Source organism: Coffea arabica, chromosome 6e (genome assembly GCF_036785885.1).
Source record: "Coffea arabica cultivar ET-39 chromosome 6e, Coffea Arabica ET-39 HiFi, whole genome shotgun sequence".
In the NCBI taxonomy this organism is placed as follows: Eukaryota; Viridiplantae; Streptophyta; class Magnoliopsida; order Gentianales; family Rubiaceae; genus Coffea; species Coffea arabica.
This window is the reverse complement of record NC_092321.1, coordinates 31,056,826-31,079,443: the sequence shown is the minus strand read 5'-3', so window position 1 is coordinate 31,079,443 and position 22,618 is coordinate 31,056,826. Positions and strand designations below refer to the sequence as shown.

Sequence of the window (22,618 nt, the reverse complement as noted above, 5' to 3'; positions counted from 1 at the left end):
GCATTGTGGGTTGAGGGATATTATAAATATTACAGTTGAAGAAGCAGTTGCAATGTTTCTCTATGTTCTTGCTCATAACTTTAATAATCGCACTGTCAATTTTAATTTCATAAGATCAGGTGAGACAGTTAGTTGATACTTTAATATAGAGTAGGTTTTTAATTTTCTAAAATTTAAAGTTCCTAACTTAGAAAAAAATATCAAGGTTTTAACTTGATAAATATGTACTTTTTAAGCTAGAATATGTAATTAGTTTTTATTTAATATAATTTAATTAAGAATTTTTTTTTAGAAAAGGAACTAATTAGCTTTTTCTTTAAAACTTTAGTAACAATTAGTTAAATGCAAGAAAAAATAAATTATTAAAGGCACTAATTGGTTTTTTCCTTGAAGTTTTAGTAACAATTAGCTAAATGTTAAAAATTTATTACAGAGGAAAAAGAAAAAAGAAAAATTTTATGTAAGCAAATGTTAGATGAAAACAACTATAATTCTTAATGAATTCTTCTCCCGTCCAAACAAAGAATTTGGGATTCGAAATGAATTCTGTATCAATTCTATGCATTTCTCAAACAAAAGAATTACAATGTTTTGGAATTCCAATTCATAGTATTCTAATTCTATAGAATTTCAATTCCAATTCAATTCCAATTCTGTAAAATCAAACGCACCCTTACTGTAATTAACAATAACATTTATTCTCCTCATTCACTCGTTCTCTCTACATTAAAAAAAAAGCACAGATTTATCAAATATATACACATAATTACTTTTGCTTAATATTCAAATAATGTCAAATGATAATGACGTGATTTCTTTTAACTAAAGGAAACTCTTCACAAACCTTATCAAATTTTGCATCTAAAATTTTTATGAAAAAAAAATTAACATATTCATCAGTTTATGGGATTAAATACAGTTAGATGAACAATTAAATTAATAACGCTTGACCCAATCATTTCTCTGGGACCAATGAACGAGTATGATTCAAAATCTTGTTTGTAGCTGGAAAACAATCAACTAGATTAAATTACAACAGGACAGTAATCTTCAGTTTTAAGTACCAAAACAAAATTATTGTTGATATCAAGACTGCCCATTGGCATTTAACTTAAACATAATTAAGTAGTGCTAAGATTCGCCACATATTTTATTTCCAATTGAATATCAAGTCCAATAAAACAGATATAATAACATCATATAACTATCACTAAACCAACTACCTTTAACGTAGTTAGATGAACTACCTTCAGGTATAATGTACAGAGTGGACAGTGGAATAAGATACGACTAGCACTTCAAGCAACTAGTGAAATTGATGAAAACAAGCACAAGAATGTATACACATAGAGCAACTATTCACTTTGTACCATGACAATAACGAAGATTAAGCAGAATTACCAAGGGCTCTCAATTCTAGATTGAAGACTGTTGAACAACCTAGAATTTTTTCCATTGGCATTCAAAACATACAGAACAAATCATGTTCAATCTAGTTGTTTTTCCTTTTTTTCCCCCTCCTCCCGCCTTAAAGACCAATATCAGCAGAAGTCCAAGGGAAAGACTGGTCAAACTAAGAGGTCTGGAGATGTAGGCTTGACAGTGGCAAAACTAATTGTTCCATAGCAACCAAGTTTTGGTTCCTCAGCTATCTAAAATAAAAGGGGAAAAAGGGACTAAGTACAGAAAAGAAATATACGAACCAGATCAATTCATAGCACACACAACACAACTTTGGCAGAAGATTAGGCCATAAATTTCAAATCCTCGAGCAGAACCTTCAATTTTCTCTGAAAAAAAAAAAATGGCAACTTCAGTTTTTTTCTAGATACTCGAATAAGCTAACACCATCTTTCACAATTGACATGGCAACTAGATGAAGGAAATGAAACTGAACTTCATAAGTTTTGGGCCTACACGTCTCAGCAGCAGACCTGTAGGCTTCAGATCAAGTTCAAAATACCTTTTCAATACACCTTGTCCCCATTTGCTGGTTTTTTTGAAAGAAGGCACTTGCTGCTAGAACATTCAACTTCACTCTGTCTCATGCATCTTCTGTTAAATAAAGTCACAACAAATCCTCCCAAATTTCCCAAGCAACTCTGGTACCATGAGAATATGTGTCAAGAATGTCAACAATATCAATACTAGCAGTTTCCTTGATCTTCTGGAACTTGTATAGTTAATAACCACGGACATCATCACACGGGCAGAGCCAGCAGAAGTTTCAAAACTTTAGTAAAATTCAATGAATGGAATGTTGAAATAAGATATTATCATTTTCAGCAAAGAAGTGCATCTAATCACAATGAGTACACAGAGATGAAAACAGAAAAGGCAAACTGTTTACACAATGAAACTATCCAGGATTAATTAGATTCACCAAAAGGACATGGGTTGTAGCTTGTAGACTTTTCCTCAAGCTTACCTAAGACCATTATGGCATTCTAGCAAGTTGTGATTGGTAGCCAAAACACACAGAACAAATGCAGGATCAATTTTCATTTGTCCTCGAAAAATTATTAGCAATCATCTGAGTGAAACACTGAACCAAACATTGAGGCAACTTAATTAGTTTAATCAAACACTAACCAATTCATAAGTATGTTTGGTAACTGAGCAATCTTAGAATTAAAACATGAATGAGGCAAAAAAAAATTAAAAAGTAATGAACAGACTTAACAATGACCTAAGAACTAGATCAATTCATGTGAAAAGGGTGAACTTATGTGGAACATCATAGTTAATTCCATTTTGGCCACACTCATCACAAGCCTTTCAGTACACCAAAATAGAAATTCCGTTTGAAGAAACTTGAATAGACTGATATTTTATTTCACAATTAAAATGCAAGCTAGACGAACAAGGTGACCTTTTTGTTTTCAAAAGAATGGGAAGGGCAACGCAGGAAGGAGGTATGGTTTGGGGGAAGAATTGAGCTCACATGGGCCATATCCAATTAGACAAACATTAAAAAGGTGCAGGGAGGGCTTTTTGTTCAACTTCCACAGATCCAACTACCACATCTTGTTCCTCAATGCCAGTCATTTTCAAAAGAACCTAAGTAATTAACTCTATCACAAATTAATCATTCAAGACTCTGGCTTCTTCAGTGGCATGACCTTGATGCAGCACAAACACTTGGCAGTCGCAAAGAATTGATGGGATATGATATCTACACAGTTGATAATGCGGTCCAAGCAGGTCTTAGACTTGAAAAGAGCCTGCGACAGCCACTAATTAAGAGGTTCAATACTCAAGGCAGGGAGGTAGTTCCTAAAAGATTTGCTGCAAATGGCAAGCCATATAAATCAGCAGCAACTCAAGTAACTTCCAAGCCTGCAGAGACAAAAACTAAGGCTTCCACAATCGATGAACAAAACAAGAACAAAGATGGATGTTTCAAGTATGGTTTGAAGGGACACATGGCATGGGAGTGCCCGAACAAAAACTTGCTCATTGACGCTGCAACTTGGAATAGGATGAGAAAATATGCTCAAGGAGATGAAAATCTTAGTAGTAATTCTAGGAATCACTCCTAGGAGTCTCATCCCATGCTCAAGGAGATGAAAATCTTAGTAGTAATTCTAGGAATCACTCCTAGGAGTCTCATCCTATTCCAAGCGTATTTTCTCATCCTATTCCAAGTTGCTATTTTAAATTCGGCTGAAATTCAATATCTGGGCTTTTCTACCAAGCTATTGTGCCTACCAAGTGTTTGTGCTGCGTCAGACCTGAAGAATCTTCCTAATTAATCCAAGCAAGCAACTTTAGTTCTACAAGAATTTCTGTCAAGAACATAAATGGTCCTATATTTGCAATGCCTATGTATGTCAAGATTAGAAGTTATCTCATAATACCAATATCTTTTATTGAGTACCCAGGTATCCCATTTTTTAAATATATAAAACAAGGACTGTGCTTTTCTATACAGTACACTTGATGAGACAATGCTTCTTTTTGTGGGAGAAGCAACCGGGCGGGGGGGGGGGGGATGGGACTTCCAGCACCTGCAAAGATTGCCACATAGAAAAACATGCAAACTCGCCTGAATTAACTTCAAGAAGGGATAAGTGACGAATAATTTAAAAAAAAAATACTCACACAGTAAGCTATGAGAAATCAATATGTTAATTTTCTGTATTTTTTCTAGTTTGACTCTTCTGCAGAAAAAACTTTTCAAAAGACATACTAACATGGGATCCAAGTACAGATTCAGGTGGGTTAAACAACAACCAATGTAACAGAAAAACAAGCCAGAGACAGCTGACTAGTATTACATCCAAAGTAGAGATCCAGATAGATCTTTTCATCCGTTAGATTATTATTATGCATCTAGAGGCATATCCATTGAGTTTAAAATTAAAAGTCTCCTTAATCTGAGAAAGAAAACATTTTGTCTACCAACATCCATCTTAGAAAATTCTGATGTAAAACATCACAATAGGCTGAAGCAAATTAGCTTATGGTTGACTGTCAAGTCTCACCTGCCCACTGCTGCAACAAAAGATCAACGATGGGTCATTCACTTGTATTACCAAATAGTCTAATTAAACAACATTAATGCCAAGCCTAAGTTCTTTAAGACACAGTGCATGGCTTAGCAGTCTTTCACCATGTTGCGTGTCAAAACTTCTGAAAAAGGTGAATACACTAATAGGCTAATGGCTCAAAAATTTGAATAAGATGCTAAATTAACCAGCTAAGAGAAAAGGAAAATAAAAAGGTCGAATTGGCTGCCATTTATTGTAACACTGGGATATTGCATTTAAATAATATAGCTCATTAGCTCAATCTGTCACGCAATTGGAAGACCTGTAGAGCTGGGAACTTTCCACAACTCTGATGAACTTAAAAGCTAATATAAAACCAAGCATCATAACAAGTAAACAATAAGAACATTTCACAATATATATCATTCTTGGCCAGGTCATATGAGGGCTGGGACAGAGCAAAATTTGTGTGATTAACATCAGGCTAAATGGTTGACTTGACCTCTAGCTGAGCAAGTCACGATGCTGTACCATCCTTGTTCACAACTTATTCAAATCTGCAAAGTCACCTACTAGCATCACAGAATTTATGGGTTTCAAAATTTGATCCTCTATAGGTTTTTTCAGCTAAATTTACAAAGAAGGTAGGGTTTCACAATTTAAATAAATTAAAAAAGATATAGCAAGAATTTCAAGCAATAAGTAAATGTTACAACTTTAAGGAAAGAACTGCAGCCAGGGGTTTCAAATCTTCAAAATATCCCTTTGGTACAACCTGTCGTTCACTGCCTGTCATTTTGGGATAGAGAACTTATGCAGCAACCTAAGGAGTTCTCATTCTAAATCTGGCTTGTTCTGTGAAAATATCTGACAATATCTTCCCACTTATCCAACTGAGTAACTCTTATGCCACTATAATTGCGTCAAAAACCTCGACAACATCATACTTTGCAGTTCTCTAAATTTTCTAGATTACACACCTGCCTAGTAATACCCCAGTCAAGGTACCGCCCATATCTCCCACTTTCTAGGACGTATTGTGAGAGGACTACAATTTTCTTTCTAGAATACTCGATGAGACAACAAGATGCTGACTAAATTTGTGGTTTTTTTTTTATATGTGGGTGTGTGTTTGTTTTGTGTGTGTGTGTGTGTGTGTGTTCAAAAGATGAATGAAAGACTTTCATTGCTGCTTTGTCGTTAAGCCAAGCAACTCTCAACTTTACTAAAAAGTAATTTACCAGATGAAAGGAATATAGCAAAAGAATGTACTATAAAACTCTAGGCAACATAAAGAAAAATGTAAAAGAGTTTAATGAAGTGATCTTAAGGAACCAGACCTTTACAAATACCAGGTCCCTCGTTCATACAAGTAGCACAAGTAGTATGAAAGATAAAGCATAACCGATAGAGACCAGAATGCTTAACACAATCAGAAGAACATAGAATTGCAAGAAACAGAGCAGACTGCTTAATATACTCACAAGAAAGAAGATTGCAATCATTCATAAAAGATGCAGACTATCATGGTACTGAACAACTCTGGAAAGTAGAACAATTACCACTTGATCACAATACAGTTAGTACATTCTTATCAACATTTTTCATTGAGCCACTTTGCAGATATCTTCATACTCAATGGCCTTAATCACCCTGCCATCATAAATCCCCTTCTCAATCTGCACCTTAGCACAGAACTTATCTGTATCAACAGCTAGCAGCCTAGCATATGACCCACGATAAGCCCCATTAACTATTCTCACAAGTCCTCCAATTTGTGGAATCACAGTCTCAAGCTCTTCTTGATCAATTCTCAAGACATGCTTACTCTCTAGCATCTCAATTTCCCCAACATACTTATCAATCACTTTCTGCACTATGCCTTTCTGCTTATAGTACCCCTTTTCTGCCAGTGCCCTGCTCATTACCTTCACAATAATCCCCTCACACAACCAATAATCCTTCCTATTACTCCTCTCCTTCGCCTTCTCTTCTTCCCTCATCAACTCATCCAACACTGAGCTTCCCATCTTTCCACTGCCTTTATTCCCCTTGTCGCCTTTACTCTCATTCTCCACATCATCAAAAACAACCCTAGAACTCTCCTCCTTCAAATTACTTTTCGACAATGATCCCAAACTTAACTTAATTTTCTCGTTCTCCGATTTCTCAAACAACCTTTTCTCCTGAACTTCCTGTTCATTCCCAGTTGACATCAGCTGCTCGGCACGCTCAATCTGCTTCTTAATCTCCCTCTCCTGCTTCTCCTCCTCTGCTAAATCCGCCCTAATCCTCTTATTCTTCATCTTCTCCTTAAACAAGGTCTCCGAATCACGATCAATATAAGTAATAAACCACCCTTTTGGAGTTTCCTCAACTTTACACTTGCCAGTCCTCCCCAAATACTTAACAAACTCCGTCAAAGTCGCCCACTGAGTTGAATTCATATGAATATGGTAGCGATCGGCGATGTACTCGTTATATACCACAGTGGCGGCGATGCGACTAAAGCGGTGACTACGCTTCATATGTTCGAGAAACGCTTGTTCGAACTCTTCAGAATAGCCATCGATGATTCGATTAGGGTTTTGGCCGAAAACCTGCATCTGTCGCTGGTGTGATTCGCTCATGCAGTGGCACTTGAAGCCATTCTCATCCCGGCATTGCTTTTGGCACATCTGACAATACCATCGGAGTTTTTGTAAGCCTTTCGCTTTGATTCTATTAGCTATTGCCTTTGGCGTCAGGAACTCGTTCTTTCCCATGGCAGCGGATCAAGAATTGATTTCAGTAGGATTGTTTTGACCCCTCTAGTCTGTAGACGGCCACCCTATATATATCTTTTTCCTGCAAATCAAATTTACAAAATATAACCAAGAATTAGTGATCCAAATCCATATCCAATTCACCAAATTGAACATGTTTAATTTGAACATCCTTAATTTGCTTCCAAAGATTGTTAAGCAATTTTGTGGAAGACTTTGTAATACCTACTAAGCTATACTTAGATTGATATGTATTCAGCTGCAATACATAAAGATAAGAGAAAACAAACAAGTAAAAGTCAGTTTAATACATTCTCGCTGCATTACATAATTTGATGGCATCTTTAGCTGCCTGGTTATTCAACAAGAGTCTTCTACATGGTTAGTCAACCATTGAGCTGGCTTAGCATTCTATTTCCGTCCTACCTCAGTTAAGCCAAAAGAGAAAAAGAAGAACAAGAATGCAAAAAAAAAAAAGAAAGTGATAAGTGGATGCTAAATGTCAATCTAGAACACAGATTTCAACTTTCAAGCAGCATAAGTGGTGGTTTTTAACTTCAACGTCTAAAATCTAATTAGTGTCTATTACTCATGCCAAAAATTTTTTTTTAAAAAAAAGTAGTTATCCGGTTTCTGCAATTCCAACTAAAAAGTATAGACTAAAAGTAGCCATCCTGATTTCTGCATAACTCAGGAAGCAACAATGGAGTTACCAAAAGAGGTGCATCCCAAATTTTTCAGTAATTTTGACATTTCCTTAAACACATAGAAAGCAACAACGGAAACATTAATTCAAATAAAAGAATTAAAGAAAAAGTGCCCAATAAAGCTCTTGCACCACGTGTTTTGCTGGTCATTTATGCTTTTCCCTCTCTTCTTATACTTCAATGAATCTGTAGATCAAAACTAGATAGCATTTACCCATCAATGCAATTCTTTCTTTTAAAGGATGCATTTATATAGCACAAGCAAATATATCTTCAAAAAGTAAACATTTTAGCGTGCACCAAATTAGCCAGTTGCAGAACATTAACTTATGTGATTAAACAAAGATCACTCCAACCCTTTTCTTCAACCAACCTTCCCAACTTCTGCAACTCTGCCGGGGACTGGATGGAGAATCGAAGAAGGCAGCAGGAATTGATTCAGAATATATAGGCAGTTAGGTTTGGACTCTTCGGACAAAGTGTAGGAGATGAGACTGGAAATTGGTGGTATAAAGCCTGTACTCTCTAGTAGGAACTTACTTGGAGATTTCAGATGAGCCGTCGGCGACAGCAGCAAAGATCGGTGGCAGCAAGAAGGTGGAAAGGGAGCGACAGATTTTAGAATTTTAGGGCTGGAGTGAAGTGAAGTCTGGGCGAAATTGACGAATTGGGAATTTGGCTTGGGACGACTAGTGAAAGCCTGGAAGGTCAACAAAAGCCAAATAAAAAAAAAAACCCGGTTCTCACTAGGGGTGGGCATGAGTCGGATACCTGCATCCAAACGTGATTTGGCTGAGTTGAGCCTAATTTATCAAGTCACTATTTTTTTGACCCTAATCCGCTCCGCTCGTCTCCGGATACCCAAAAAAAGGGGGGTCATAGGGTACCCGCCCCAATAATTCTTGTTTACCAGTCCAAGGAAAAAGCACATTACAGGTCTTGTTTTTGCCTCCTAATGAACTAGAGTGAGTTGTCAGAAATTTCTTTACATGTGTGATGAATGAAATGAACTTCAAAATATAAACAAGTCCCTTCTCATGCATTGTTAGCTCTGAATTTAGATACACGGTTCAGTTGACACAAATATCACCTTCCAATTAATTACTGAACCAGAATAAGAAAACATAGAGAATAAGTGCCAAATTCAGTTTTGACATAAACAGAAAACAGAAAAGGAAGTGCCAACCAAACCAACTTCAGCAACTATCGGTTCTAGAAACAAATTCCCCCAGCCTAACAACTTTCACAAGCCTACTAAAATTCAAGAAATCATAGGCTAGAAGAGATGCTACATGCTGATGCGAATAACTACAGAAGTACACACCAGTAGCCTTTAATTATTTAACAAGCATCAACAAAGTCAATTAGTGCGAGTTCTGCACTTTCCAACTCCACCATTCGAATTCTGCTGGATTTGGTAATTGCTCTAACTTAGTCTCTTGGGATTCGATCCGAGCTCTCTTATTGAATTGCTCATTCAACGAGCATTCTCATGCTATTCCCCCCTTATTTCCTCTGATTTAATCCATTAAAAAATCCATATCTCCTGTCAAGAATCTGGGCATCGCCGATTCACCAAAAATATGTAATCATAAATAAGGAACTTAGGGTTCACTTACTAGGTTGAGGGCTTGCTTTGAAGGTTCGGCGTTCGATTAAGGGTCCGATGTTCTGCAGCTTCTGCTTGAGGGCTTGCTTTGAGGAGCACCAGCAAATCAGAAATGGGTTGTGATTCTCATAATAATTCCAAGACAATCATATATTTGTAGCACGACGTGGTGAAAATTGAAGAGAACTTTGGAATTTTTGTGGTGAAAATTGAAGAGAAGGAGAGGAGACATTCGGCTGAAGAGTGAACTGTGAGTGTTAAGACTGAAGACAAAGAGACTTGGAAAGTGAAAGATTGAGGGTCCGTTTGGTTGGACGGAAAATATTGTCCTAGAGAAGTCATTTTCTTGAAAAATCACTTCCTTCTCCATAATTTTCCAATGTTTGGTTATTTAGTGAAAATATTTTCCAAATTCCTTTTTTCATAATTTTCTGGTGTTTGGTTTGTCAGTAAAAATATTTTTTGACTTCCTTTTTTAGTGTTTATTGATATGTTGCAAATGTTTTTCTATTCTCAAAACATTCATCTCATTACAAGTTATTTTTAGTTTCTATCAATTATAATCATATAGCAAGGTATTTGAAGGATGAACCAAAAGAATAATATGATAGCCCATCTAATGGTCAAGAGCCAATCGCACACAATCTGTGCGCGCGCGTGCGCACAAACACATACGCATACAATCGCACCCAACTACACAAATTCAATAATGGTCAAGAGCCAATCAAATATCATATTTGAAAATTACCGCCAGTACACAAATTCATAAATACACATGTACGAGTAGGCAAGGCAAGTCTAGTGGGTGTGGGGAGGGGGCCGGAGCGTTGGACTTTGAATTGATATTGATATTGGAATGAGGCCAGAACCAATGAGAAAGCAAAGAAGCTGCCACGAGTCCAATACGTAGAGCTGTAAACGAGTCGAATCGAACCAAGTATCTCATATTTGAGCTCTGCTCGTTAATCAATTCGAACAAGGTTTGTGTTTGTTCGTTAACTTTCGATCTCCAAACCTATGTTTATGTTCGGCTCATTAAACAAAGTTCATGTTCTGGTTCGAGTTCATGTTAAGCTCGTTTAACATAAACGAGCTGCTGACGAACATGCTTGGAAAGCTCGAATTCAAATTATTTTAAGTCTTAATTACGCTATACGAATCATTAATCATCCTAAAAAACAATTAAAGCACTAAGTGACTAAATTCTAATATTCATTAACTACATAACCAACATTAACACAAAAACAACAAATAAAACAAAGCAATTTGTCCTCCAAATATAAAAATCCAGCCATAAAATTAACCCTAAAATTTGTCAAATAACAATTATGTCCATGTTCGCAAACGTTCGTCAAAACTCGCGAACATGCTCGTGTTCGCTCGATTATTAATCGAACAAAAAAATTTGTTCGAACTCGGTTCGTTTAAGGTTTCGAACAAGCCTTTCACGAATAGGAACTAACAGCCCTACCAGTACGGGAGGAACTAGAAATAATTAAAGCATTTGGTAAATGAAAACCAAGTGGGGTTAGGGTTTGGAGGACAAACATGAAAGAGAGAGGACTTTGTGGCTGCAAGTTCAAGAATAACCACTCCTTATTTGGTCACAGCCCACACAACAGGCAAAATATCATTCATATGTAGCGTACCATGTGAAGCAACAGTAGAAAATTAAAGTAGACACCTCCGTATCTTGCTTTTTCTAAAGAAAGCATCTACTATATTCTTTCATTTTATCTCTCTCTCTCTCTCTCTCTCTCTCTCTCTTTTACGTGATAGAGATCCCTAATTTGCTGACATCTCCATTGGACGAATTGCATTGGTACCAAATTAATCAACACTGTTTAGGACCACTGGTGACAAGCAGTAGGTTTGCAAAATTTAATGTAATACATATACATGTACTTTATATAGTTAAAAAAAATAGCTCATCTCCTTGGTTACATGGACCTTACTCATTCTCCCCAGTAATATTCCTGTTGGATGAACCAAAGAATAATGTGACAGCCCATCTAATTCTAGCAATCTAGAACTCATTTTCTGTGCACAAAAGATGTAATATTTTGTCAAGTAAAAACTGGTTTAGACCTATATAACAACATGTAGCATGTAGAGTTCTTTTGAAGTTTTAATTACAGCAGGCCTTTGCATCAGAGCAACTATCTATGAAGATAAATCCATTTGGGCATGAAAGCCCCGCGGATAGAAATTAGAACCTGGCTCTGTCCCAGTTTTCCACAATGTGAAAAAAATCTGAAAGCCAGTGTTTCCTGATGTCACTGGAATATCAAGTGCTCTCTCTCTCATTGTTTGTCCTGGTCTAAAAGTTCTAGACTTATTATTTTCAATGTCTAAACAAAGTGCCTTTAGATTTACATGCTTCTAAAATTAGGGACATAAACAAAAATTTTTAACTTGAAAATGCCAAATTGGGATCAGAATAAGGTTTTTTCTTGATATTCTAGAAGTTGGAACTTGGCACTTGGAAATAAAGTCAAGTGATGAAGCAAGCAGGATGCATGTGATAAATGATAAGATTAAATGATTTAGGACAGATAGAGATATCATCAGAAACAGGGAAAGGTGCTGCAACATTTCCAAATCATCTAGACGTTTTAGAGAACTGCGAAGCCTATCCTTGACGGTGAATGAAGACTTTGAAATTTGCCAACCAACAAGAACTTCATCAATATATTCTTTGCTCGAGGAAAGGACCAAAGGAATTCATGAGTCTATCTGAAATTAAACACTGATAAGTACTGCTATAAATAAAAGATTTGTGCAGCCCTTATAGAAGCTAGCATTGCTTAACAACCCAAGATATACCCATCAAGTACCTTTTTCTGTTTTGGTGATTTTGTCCCCAGTTCCCCATGATGTATATAGACTATGTCTTGTGTAAGTCCGGTTTTACTTCTGGCCGCATCTTCTTTATTAGAGTACTTAATTGTGGTTTCTGTATTTGCCAAGACAACAAACCTGAGTGATCATTTTACGACAGAGTCACCATTGCCATTCGGTGATTCGCTTGCTGCTATGTCAAAACATTCGTTGATTTGGGACTATATCCAAAGCCTTCTTTGTTTCCACGGTTATATTCCCTTTTCAATCAAGCAGCTATGGCAAGAATGAGCACGTGGCTTCACAAACTCAATGAATTCACTAAAACTTTTACAAATGGTCTCACCAGATTGTAAGAAAAACAATACCCTACCCTACCCGGATTCTGAGCAAGTTAAGAGGGCAGAGACAAAAGTGCCAAGATTAATAATCAGATTCCAAGAATCATAAAACCCCCAAAACTCAGCAGCCAAATTAATTCATTAGCATCAATCAAATCAAATGTAACCCTAATCAGGTAAGAACAAACTAAAACAAAAGCAGCCCACAAAAATTCATTCAAATCCAACTTCAAGAATGTACACCAGTAATTCTAGACAATTTTTCAAAGGGAGGAAAAAAACTAATAAGAGACCATCGTACCTCTGGAAGTACTTAAGGAGTCTTCACCCTTGTTGGAGATGCTGTTGCAGGAACGGGTATGAGATGTCGCTGGAGATGGTTTGCTGAAGAAGGGATTGGTTTGCCGATGAGATGTCGCTGGAGATCGTCTTTTATCACTGCCGAAGAAGGGATTGGTCTTTTATCTATGGTTTTCGGTTGAAGGTTGTGAAAAGAATACTATTTTACGAAAGGAAAATAACTTCACAATGATAAAGGTTTGTTTGGATACCCCATTTTTTTCAAATAATATTTTACTTGTATCATAAATATATTTTCCAACCCACCTTTTTATATTTTCAATTACCTTTTTATTACATATACATCACATCACAAAAAAGTGCTACAGTAATTATTTCAAATAACATTCTATCCAAACACAATTTTCCTTCTTTTGGTGTAACTTATTTTCCATCAGAAATTATTTTTCCAAATTAGATTATGTCCAAATAGTGGAAAATTTGGAAAACGTTGTCAAGAAAATGTTTTCCATCCAACCAAACAGAGAATGTCGATTGATTTAGGTTTTAGGGTTAGTAACTTAAGGAAATTATAAAATTGTCCCTATATTTTCTAATATTTGTAAAATATACCCCAGGTTGAGTTACTGCGGGTTTTTAATTTTATGACCCGAATTCATATTCGAATTTTAAGGGTACCCGACCCTCATATACTCCACTGATAAAAATAAAAAATTCCTAATTTTCGGTGCAAGACGAATAGGATTGCTCGAATTTTCGAGTTGACCAGTTTTTTTGCCCACCTGTAATTCTTACAAATTTTGACAGTTCACGGTTCAACCCGATTTTTGACCGAGTATTAAACAGAAGGGTTTGTAGAAAGAACTCGGACCAGATGAATGGCTGGTTTGCGATTCAATTGTTGAACTGACTGATCCGGTCCGAGTTTAACAACAATGGGTTGGGGTTAAGCAAGTAACAATGAGATTTTATTTCCTCAGCTATCTTTGTTATAATGCGAATGCTGCCGTTATCTAGTTAAAGCTCATTCATCCTACCGATTCTTTCCTGCGTCATCTCCATTCTATTTTTTTGTTTCTAAAAATCCCCTATTTCTTTAAAAGGTTAACTACATTTACCTCCCCTCAAATTTAGCCAAATAACGAGTCAACCCTCAAATTTGGCCAAACTACAAAAGGGTCCCTCAAAGTCAACACTTCATTACAAAAATACCTTGCCATCAGTAAACTAATGCCTTGTTTGGATTGCATTTTTCTGAATCTTTTTGTAGAAAAGCAATTTGATATATGTGAGGTAGAAAGATGATTGAAAATTGTGTTTAAGGAAAACGTAGCACTTTTTCAAAGTCCAAACAAGGCCTAACATTTACCTCTTAAGGACATCCACAATGGATTACACTATTACACTTATTAGAGTGTAATTCATATGTCACATCATCACTTTATTATCATTGCTTTTATTACACCATCATTCGCTGTAGATTACAATTTATAGAGTATAATAACATGGACTCACAGTCAAATCACGCATTTATTTTAATAATTCACAATACATATTCCATAAATAAATTTATTTATTTTCTAAAAACTAATTTCAATATTTTTGGAAAATAATTTATTAACTTTCTATGAAATTTTTAGAAAATAATATTATTAATTTGTGAAAATATAAATATTTTTTGGCTCTCAAAATTAATACATTGTTATTTTCAAAAAATAATTAAGTAATTATTAAAGAATACCCAACACTTAAAATGTAAATATATCATAATCATCATAACTGAATTAATAATGCTCTATTTAATTAATTTGACTCCATTACATAAGTTAAATCAATTGAAGTAGAAGTAATATTACATAAAGAATGAAGAAGGAAAATGGATTAGTGTGTGACGAAGTAGAAATAAGTATTCATCACACTGTAATGAATTGATTTGATTATGGTTGTGCATGGACATTATTATAGATGCAGTTTTCTAATACAATTGATGAAACGGAAGAATTAAAAGAATGATTTGGGAAAACTAAATCAATTGTTCTCATGTTACATGGGTTATTTGGATTTAACAATTTGGAAGCACCTATTAATGGAATACTTTACTAGTAAAAAATTAGAAATGGCTGAAACTGATTGCTCAAGCATTAAAGTTTACTTTAATGACACCTCATAAAACCTCCATCCTCTCAAGCATTTTGAGGCCTTTGATGGACATTTAAGGCAATACACCAAAATATAACCTTCTAGAGGGTCGATGTTTCTTAGCAGAATGATAGGGCAATTTGATTTCAATGCTAGTCAATGAGGAGGAAGTTCATTTGGTGTCAAATCATTGATGAAATCTTCCATTGCACCTTGCTGAGAGAAGTCCAAGCACTTATCTTTGCTAATATACTCAAACGTATTGCTAGGGAAATTTTGCATTAGTATTTCTGTGACAGCCCCACCTCCCCCTAAGGCGAACTAGAGGCGTTAGCGAGCTGCCTGCCCAACTCTCGCCAGGACTAACGGGATGGTGCAATGCGATCTAAAACGTTTCGGAACGTACAAGCGTGCTTAAATAAGTCAAAATCACAAAAAAAAATAAAAAAAATAAAAAAATCGAAGCCGAACATGAATAGTAACTGGCACGTCAGAATAGCATACACAAGTTGTCCAACAAGTTTATACAAGTACGGTTTGCAAAATACAACTCAACGAATTGGTTGGTTCCAAAATACACTTAGGGTTTTGCCCAAAAGGGAGCTATTCAAAATACATTCACATAAGCTCAACTCAGCAAGCAACATTCATAGCCTTCCCAAAAGTATTCAAATTCCTGTAAGGAAAACAAAAGGAATAGAGTGAGATTACGCCCAGTGAGATACTACCACTCAGGCAACGAAGTTCATATAGGCAGAGAGCACTTCATTCCAATTCAATTAATAAAAGTAAGCCAAGAGTACACATCAATAGAATGGTAAAAGGATACAGATGGCTCTCAAGAGCCCCTTTCCTCGCTTGTGTACTTGATCGGATTTCATTGACCCTCCGTCAATGTTTACAAGGGGACCAACCGCAGGCTCCACTTTACTTCCATTCCTTCCACCCAACATACTCCTACCGGGTCCGAACTCCATACAGTATAAATTTGGTAATACTCGAGTATACCGGAATCGAAAGTCTCATACTACACGATTCCCTATAACAGTCCCCATGGCTCGTCAATTTTCACGACCAAACCCTCGCCGGCTCGATTCAATCGACTACCAATGGGGTTGAGTTCAGCAGTAACAGTAATGGCCGTTGGAAACTCGTCCAAACGACACCAAATCAAGTATTTACATGTGTCACTCAATTATACAGTAAACAGTCATATAAGATAAAAGGGTGAGAGTGATCAAGTACCCCCTCACCTCAATCAAGGTCAACAATGCAATTAAGCCATCAAATCATCGATTTCAAGTGTAACAAAGCCACATAGTAACAAACAAGTGAGTAGTACAGTACACTCACCAAGTAAGCAAGTGAAATTTCATAAACTTCCGCCCCACGAGCGTCTTTAATCACCGTCACGCCCTAAAATATTCAAATAGGCACAATAAGACTCGATTACGAGTTATAAACCAATTTCCACATACTACCGAAAATAAGGCTTCATTAGCACGTATAAGTACTAAAGTAAGCTAAGGAAAGTCTGGAAATGAAAGTTAAGCTCTAAGACCTAAAAACAGTTTTGCCGTCATTAAGCGTATTGGCCACAACCGGCACTACGATTATCAAATGGATGTAAAATATACACCGTTTTGAAGCTAACAGAAAGGGCTACAATGTTGAAGAAGGCCACTCAGTCCATTTTGTAGTGCAACTAAGTCAAAAGTTCAATGTACTAAACCAGAACCGCATAAACAGGTTAACAAACCGCATTCTGGTTAGATAATCACAATTCAGACTACCAAAGTCCAATTCAAGTGATTCCAAAGCCATCCGAAAGCTAAGATACCAGGCTATATTTCTTAAGAAGACCTAAACAACCAAATCAGTAGTATTCCCAATCAAATTAACCAATTACCAAAGCTGATTACCAAGTTCGGACAGAAACAGGGCAGCAGGGGTATTTCAGTCTTTTCATAGGTTACGTTGCTCTGATTGGCCTGAAATTTTTTAGAAAACTATGAAATATCATTCCCTACAACTTTCATGTTTTAACCCAAGGCTAATTCGGCCTCTAACTAAGTGTAACAGTACCAGGCAGAGTGGGTTCGATTGCAACCCTAATTCCGAATTTTTCTGTTCAATGCAGAAATTTTTCGCAAATAGCTACAATTTACACACTAAGGCTTTATTTTAAACCATTCCCAACCATCATCCATGGCCACACAATATTAATCATATGAAAATAGAAAAATCATGAATAAATATAAAACTTCACCAATTTCTACCAAAAATCATGAAACAACACCTAATATCACCACTTCATCTCATATAAGTCGCTAATTAAACATTATTGAGAAGAAAGAGAGGTCCCTTAGTTACTTACCTTAACAACCCAAGAAAAGGAGCAACTTTGCACCTTAATCCTCCAAACCACTCCACAACCAAGCTTAACTTCACTAAACTAAGAGGTTTTATGGAGAAATTTGAAGATTAAACGGTTTAATTGAGAGATTGGGCAAGATTAGAGGTAAGATGGTAGAGAGTTTTCTTTTGTTTTTTGCTTGGAGAGAGCCGGCCAAGAAGAGGAAGAAAATGGTGAATTTTTGGTCAATTTTGGTATTAATTTGGTAAAGTATGGTGACACTTGTCACCCTATTTAATGCATGCATATCCCTTTGTTTCCTCAACTCTCATCCATATGGTATCCTCTAATTATCTCTTCGCACCTAGTAAATTAAACCCTGTATACAAAACTTAACCCAATTGGCCGAATTTTACCGAACTTTCACACTAGCGGGTCCCACGTCCGATATACGTTCTTAATTTCTCAAAAACTAACCGATACTAGAAAAATCATCTAAAAACTATATTTACTCATAAAAATTATCCGGAAAATTTTCCTAATAAAGAAAATGCAGAAAAACATGCCATTAAATAGAATAAAACCTAGAAAATGAGAAAATTTACCGGTTCTCACAACTTCATTGATTTCATCGAAAGGAAAATTTTGCATTAGTACTTCATTGATTTCATCGACGAACTCATTTGGATTCGACTCTAGTCACCATCACGGGTTAGGGCAGATCTCTGGGACTATAAGTCGTTTACAGAGGTACTTACAAATCACCCATCAACACAGCCCTCACATCAGCAGCGAGATTCGAACACGTGATCTTTTGTAAGGAAGTGGTCCGTCCTTGCCAATTGAACCAACTTGTGTTGGCCTCATTCCTTCCTTTATAGGACATGCAGCACTAGTTCCTGCCTCTCTCCCATGGTCTGTGATGTCCCCGAGACACCTGATGCTAAAGTCAATACACCCTAATTTTTTGAAATCTGTACTAATACTTTGGACCATATATGCCTCCTATTTTCACAATCAAAAGTAACAAATTCTTATCTGCCTTCTATCTCATCTAGACTCCCCAACTCTCATCTCATCTTAGTTACTAACTTAGGCATCAAAGTCATTTTGAGAGATTGAGCCTGGACCTAGTGCCTTTTATTTCCCTTTGTGGTCGCAAGCAAGAAGCTCGATAGGGACAACTCTCAGCTCTGCTATCTTGCTTGCACAAGCACCATTTAGGTAACTTTACCAGCAGCTGCACCATGTTTGGTGCAAAATTAATAATGTAATCTTCCTAATTAATCTAAGCAAGAAACTTTAGTTCTATAAGAATTTATGTCAAGAACGTAAATGGTCCTATATTTGCAATGCCTATGTATGCCAGAATTAGAAGTTATCTCATAATACAAATATCTTTTATTAAGTACCCAAGTATCCCATTTTTTCAAATATATAAAACAAGGACTGTGCTTTTCTATACAGTACACTTGATGAGACAATGCTTTTTTTTTGTGAGAAGGGGGGGTGGAGGAGATGGGACTTCCAGCACCTGCAAAGATTGCCACATAGACAAACGTGCAAACTCCCCTGAATTAACTTCAAGAAGGGATTAGTGATGAATAATTGAAAAAAAAACTCAAATAGTAAGCTATGAGAAAACAATATGTTAATTTTCTGTATTTTTTCTAGTTTCACTATTTTGCAGACAAAACTTTTGAAAAGACATACTAACATAGGATCCAAGTATAGATTCAGGTGGGTTAAACAACAGCCAATGTAACAGAAAAACAAGCTAGAGATAGATGACTAGTATTACATCCAAAGTAGAGTTCTAGATCTTTTCATTCATGGGATTATTATTATGCATCTATAGGCATATACATTTAGTTTAAAATTAAAAGTCTTCTTAATCTAAGAAAGAAAACATTTTGTCCACCAACATCCATCTTAGAAAATTAGGATGGAAAACATCACAATAGGCTGAACCAAATTAGCATATGGTTGATTGTCAAGTCTCACTTGCCCAGTGCTGCAACAAAAGATCAATGATAGGTCATTCACTTGTATTACCAAATAGTCTAATTAAACAATATTAATGCCAAGCCTAAGTTCTTTAAGACACAGTGCATGGCTTAGCAGTCTTTTACCATGTTGCTTGTCAAAACTTGTGAAAAAGGTGAATACACTAATAGGCTAATGGCTCAAAATTTTGAATAAGATGCTAAATTAACCAGCTAAGAGAAATGGAAAATAAAAAGGTCAAATTGGATACCATTTATTGTAACACTGGGATATTGCTTTTAAATAACATAGCTCATTAGCTCAATCTGTCACGCAATGGAAGAGAGTTTGGAATCATGTTAGATCTTTAAACTCTTGGTTGTTGGATGCAGATTGAAGTTGAATTGCAGATTAGCTTGTTCTCTATGTTTTGCTAATAATATTAGAGTATTTTTTGGCTAAATCTGGACATATCACTGAACAAATCATAGAAAAAAGAAAAGAAACGAAAAAGTAAAAAAAAAAAAGGAAAAACCATTCTAGAAGAATGAAGAGATGACTTGGATGCCTTGTTTTCTATGTTTATCATTTTTTTTCACTTTACTTTTTTTTAAATAGCAGATTCTTTGTTTGTAATTCTTTCTTGTTTCATTCATTTTCAAAATTTTTTCTAGTCATTTTCTTAATCATTCATAATCCTTTATTTTAATATGAAAATTTTTCTCTACTTTGCTTAATTTCTTCTTTTTCTTTCAAAAATGCTCTTTTATTGGATTTTTGGAATTTATATTCTGATATTTTTTAAATAGGGCATGTGACGACTCTACCTCACCCTAGGGCGAACCCTAAGGTTTAATAGACCGCTTGCCTAACTCTTATCAGGACTCGCTCAGTCACATTAACTTCAGAGATAACATTAATTTAGACTAACTACTAACAATCTATTCACGCTTACATTCCCCAACCAAAATAAGAGTTATCTTAACTATATCATTTAATATATACCCTTAACATTTTGTTTTGACATCAACCATTGCCACGACTGCATGCTGTGAGGGTTCTAGGGTTTCAAGCTAGGGCTGCTAGGGTTTGTCGGCCTCCATGGCCGAGCAGCCTCCCTTCCCGGGAGAAGGGAATCTCCCTCCAGTGGAACGGTAGGACGCTCGCCGCCCTTCGTTCGCTAATGTGGTCTCCTCCAACCAACCTCTTGGCTTTTAATCCAAGTCTTTTGCTTCGCTGATGTCCTCCTTAGGCCCAAGGGTTTAAGCCACCTCTTCCACTCATAAGGGAGAGCCGGCAGTATCCTTTTCCATGGCATATATGGAGCGAGCGGCGGCTCCCTTCCAATTTGCTTTGGTGGGCAAGTTTTCCAAGGGTCGCCCATCCATGGAGGACCTGCATAAATTCTTCCGAATGCTGGACTTACAGGATTCGATTTCCCTGGGTTTGTTAGATCAACGGCACACGTTCTAATTCGCCTCATGAATGAGGCAGATTTCTACTGCATATGGTCGCGAACCATCTGGTATATTCATGGGGTTCCTATGCGAGTGTTCAAGTGGTCCATCAACTTCCATGTGGATCGAGAATCATTGCTGGTGCCGGTGTGGTTTCCGTTGCCAAAGCTACCAATCCATTTATTCCACAAAGACTGCCTGTTCGCCATTGTCGCATGGCTTGGATGCCCACTGTGTATGGATTCTACAACAGCGCTGGTGTCGCACCCCATTTTTAATACTAAAAGTATAATAAGTGAGTGAAGTATGGTTTGAAAAATGGTGATGTGTGTGAAAATGAAAGGGAAAGGCCATGGGACTTTGAAACGCGACGTTTTGGCCAAAAATAGTAATCTAAAAAGGTTTTGATAAAATGTAGGAGTCGCTACTTGGTATTGAGTTAGGGTGTACCAAATCACCCAAAAAATGTAGATTTAAATGTAAAACCTTTTTAGATTGACTCCAAAATCTACGATAAATCAGAGAAAAATGGTTCGGGGGTCACAGTTGAAGAGAGGGAAGGCAAAGACAATGTCTAAGGCACTCTCTCAACCTAGTCTAAACTAGTTGCATGATTTAGTCATGATTTTCCTAATTTCTAACCAAAAGATGTATTGCATTTGGATGTAACTAATATGAATGCAATCCTAAACCATGAGGAATCAAAAGGGATAAATATCTCTTAGAGGCTCGATCGGACTAAATCACATGAGTTGTGATAGCCAAGGATAAGCCCTCCAAGAGGTCACGAGTAATGCTAATGACGAAAAAATGAATGGAATGAATGTATGCAATGTGAAAACATGAACTTGTGTGAAGTGAAAAAAGTAATAATAAAAATAATAGTGTGTAAGTGGGAGTGTGCAAATGGGGGTGCAAGGTGAGGTATGTAAAGTGATAGTGTGAAGTGCATGTGTGCTCAGTGGTAGTATGTAAAGTGCTAGTGGTAGAGTGAGAATGTGTAAGATAAGAGTCATGTGAAGTGAACATGTGGAAAAAGTAATAGTATATGAAGTGAGAGTGCAAAGTGATAGTGAGTAAACGAAATGCATGAACCCTAGAGGAATGCAAGCAAGACGGGTACGGGGAGACCCTAAATCGTGACTTTTGATTTGCCTTTTGGTTAGAAAAAGAATGAGCGGGCTAAGGCTATATGTAGCCACACTCGTCCATTCCCTTTACCAGAAGGGTGACTCCCAAAACTAATCAGGCAAATGACCCTAATAACTAGAATGAAATGCAAAAAATCCTAAAGATCATACTTAGAATGTGGGAAAAGGGGAAAGGATCATGCAAAACTGTAAAAATACTAACAAATGCATGAAAATGTAGTGAGGGCATGCGAGCATGTACTAGCGAGGGACGGCCCTATTGGGTCTAGCATTGGACTAGTCCTTTACTAACGCTCTCTCACAAGCATTGGACTTATGAGCGATCGGGAATAAATAGCCATGACTAGCATTGGACTAGCCACGGTTATATCGTGCATTTGCATTCACCATATATACACAAGTAAATGGGCATAGTTAAAGCAAGTAGGCATGTGAGCACGTAATTCACATAACACATAAACATGCATATCTAG

At 36.5% G+C, this 22,618-nt stretch overlaps 1 protein-coding gene across 8 annotated transcripts; it reads right to left on the bottom strand.

Moving 5' to 3' along the window:
• Positions 1 to 1,291: 1,291 nt before the first annotated feature.
• LOC113696153 (KIN17-like protein) lies at positions 1,292 to 8,672 on the bottom strand. 8 transcript variants are annotated; one of them, XR_003449684.2, is made up of 4 exons: positions 8,339 to 8,672; positions 5,978 to 7,340; positions 1,964 to 2,173; positions 1,292 to 1,790 (listed from the first exon to the last, which is right to left on the bottom strand). XR_003449684.2 is itself a non-coding variant. In XM_072055719.1 (3 exons), exon 3 carries the CDS (start codon positions 7,256 to 7,258, stop codon positions 6,098 to 6,100), a length of 1,161 nt encoding a protein of 386 aa, XP_071911820.1. In that variant the 5' UTR covers positions 7,259 to 7,340; positions 8,293 to 8,367; positions 8,506 to 8,669; the 3' UTR covers positions 5,942 to 6,097. The 8 variants fall into 8 exon arrangements, 4 of the variants coding, with proteins under 4 accessions (XP_071911820.1, XP_071911821.1, XP_071911818.1 ...); XR_003449687.2 differs by having other exon boundaries at positions 1,964 to 2,102; XR_003449686.2 differs by having other exon boundaries at positions 6,056 to 7,340.
• Positions 8,673 to 22,618: the final 13,946 nt, after the last annotated feature.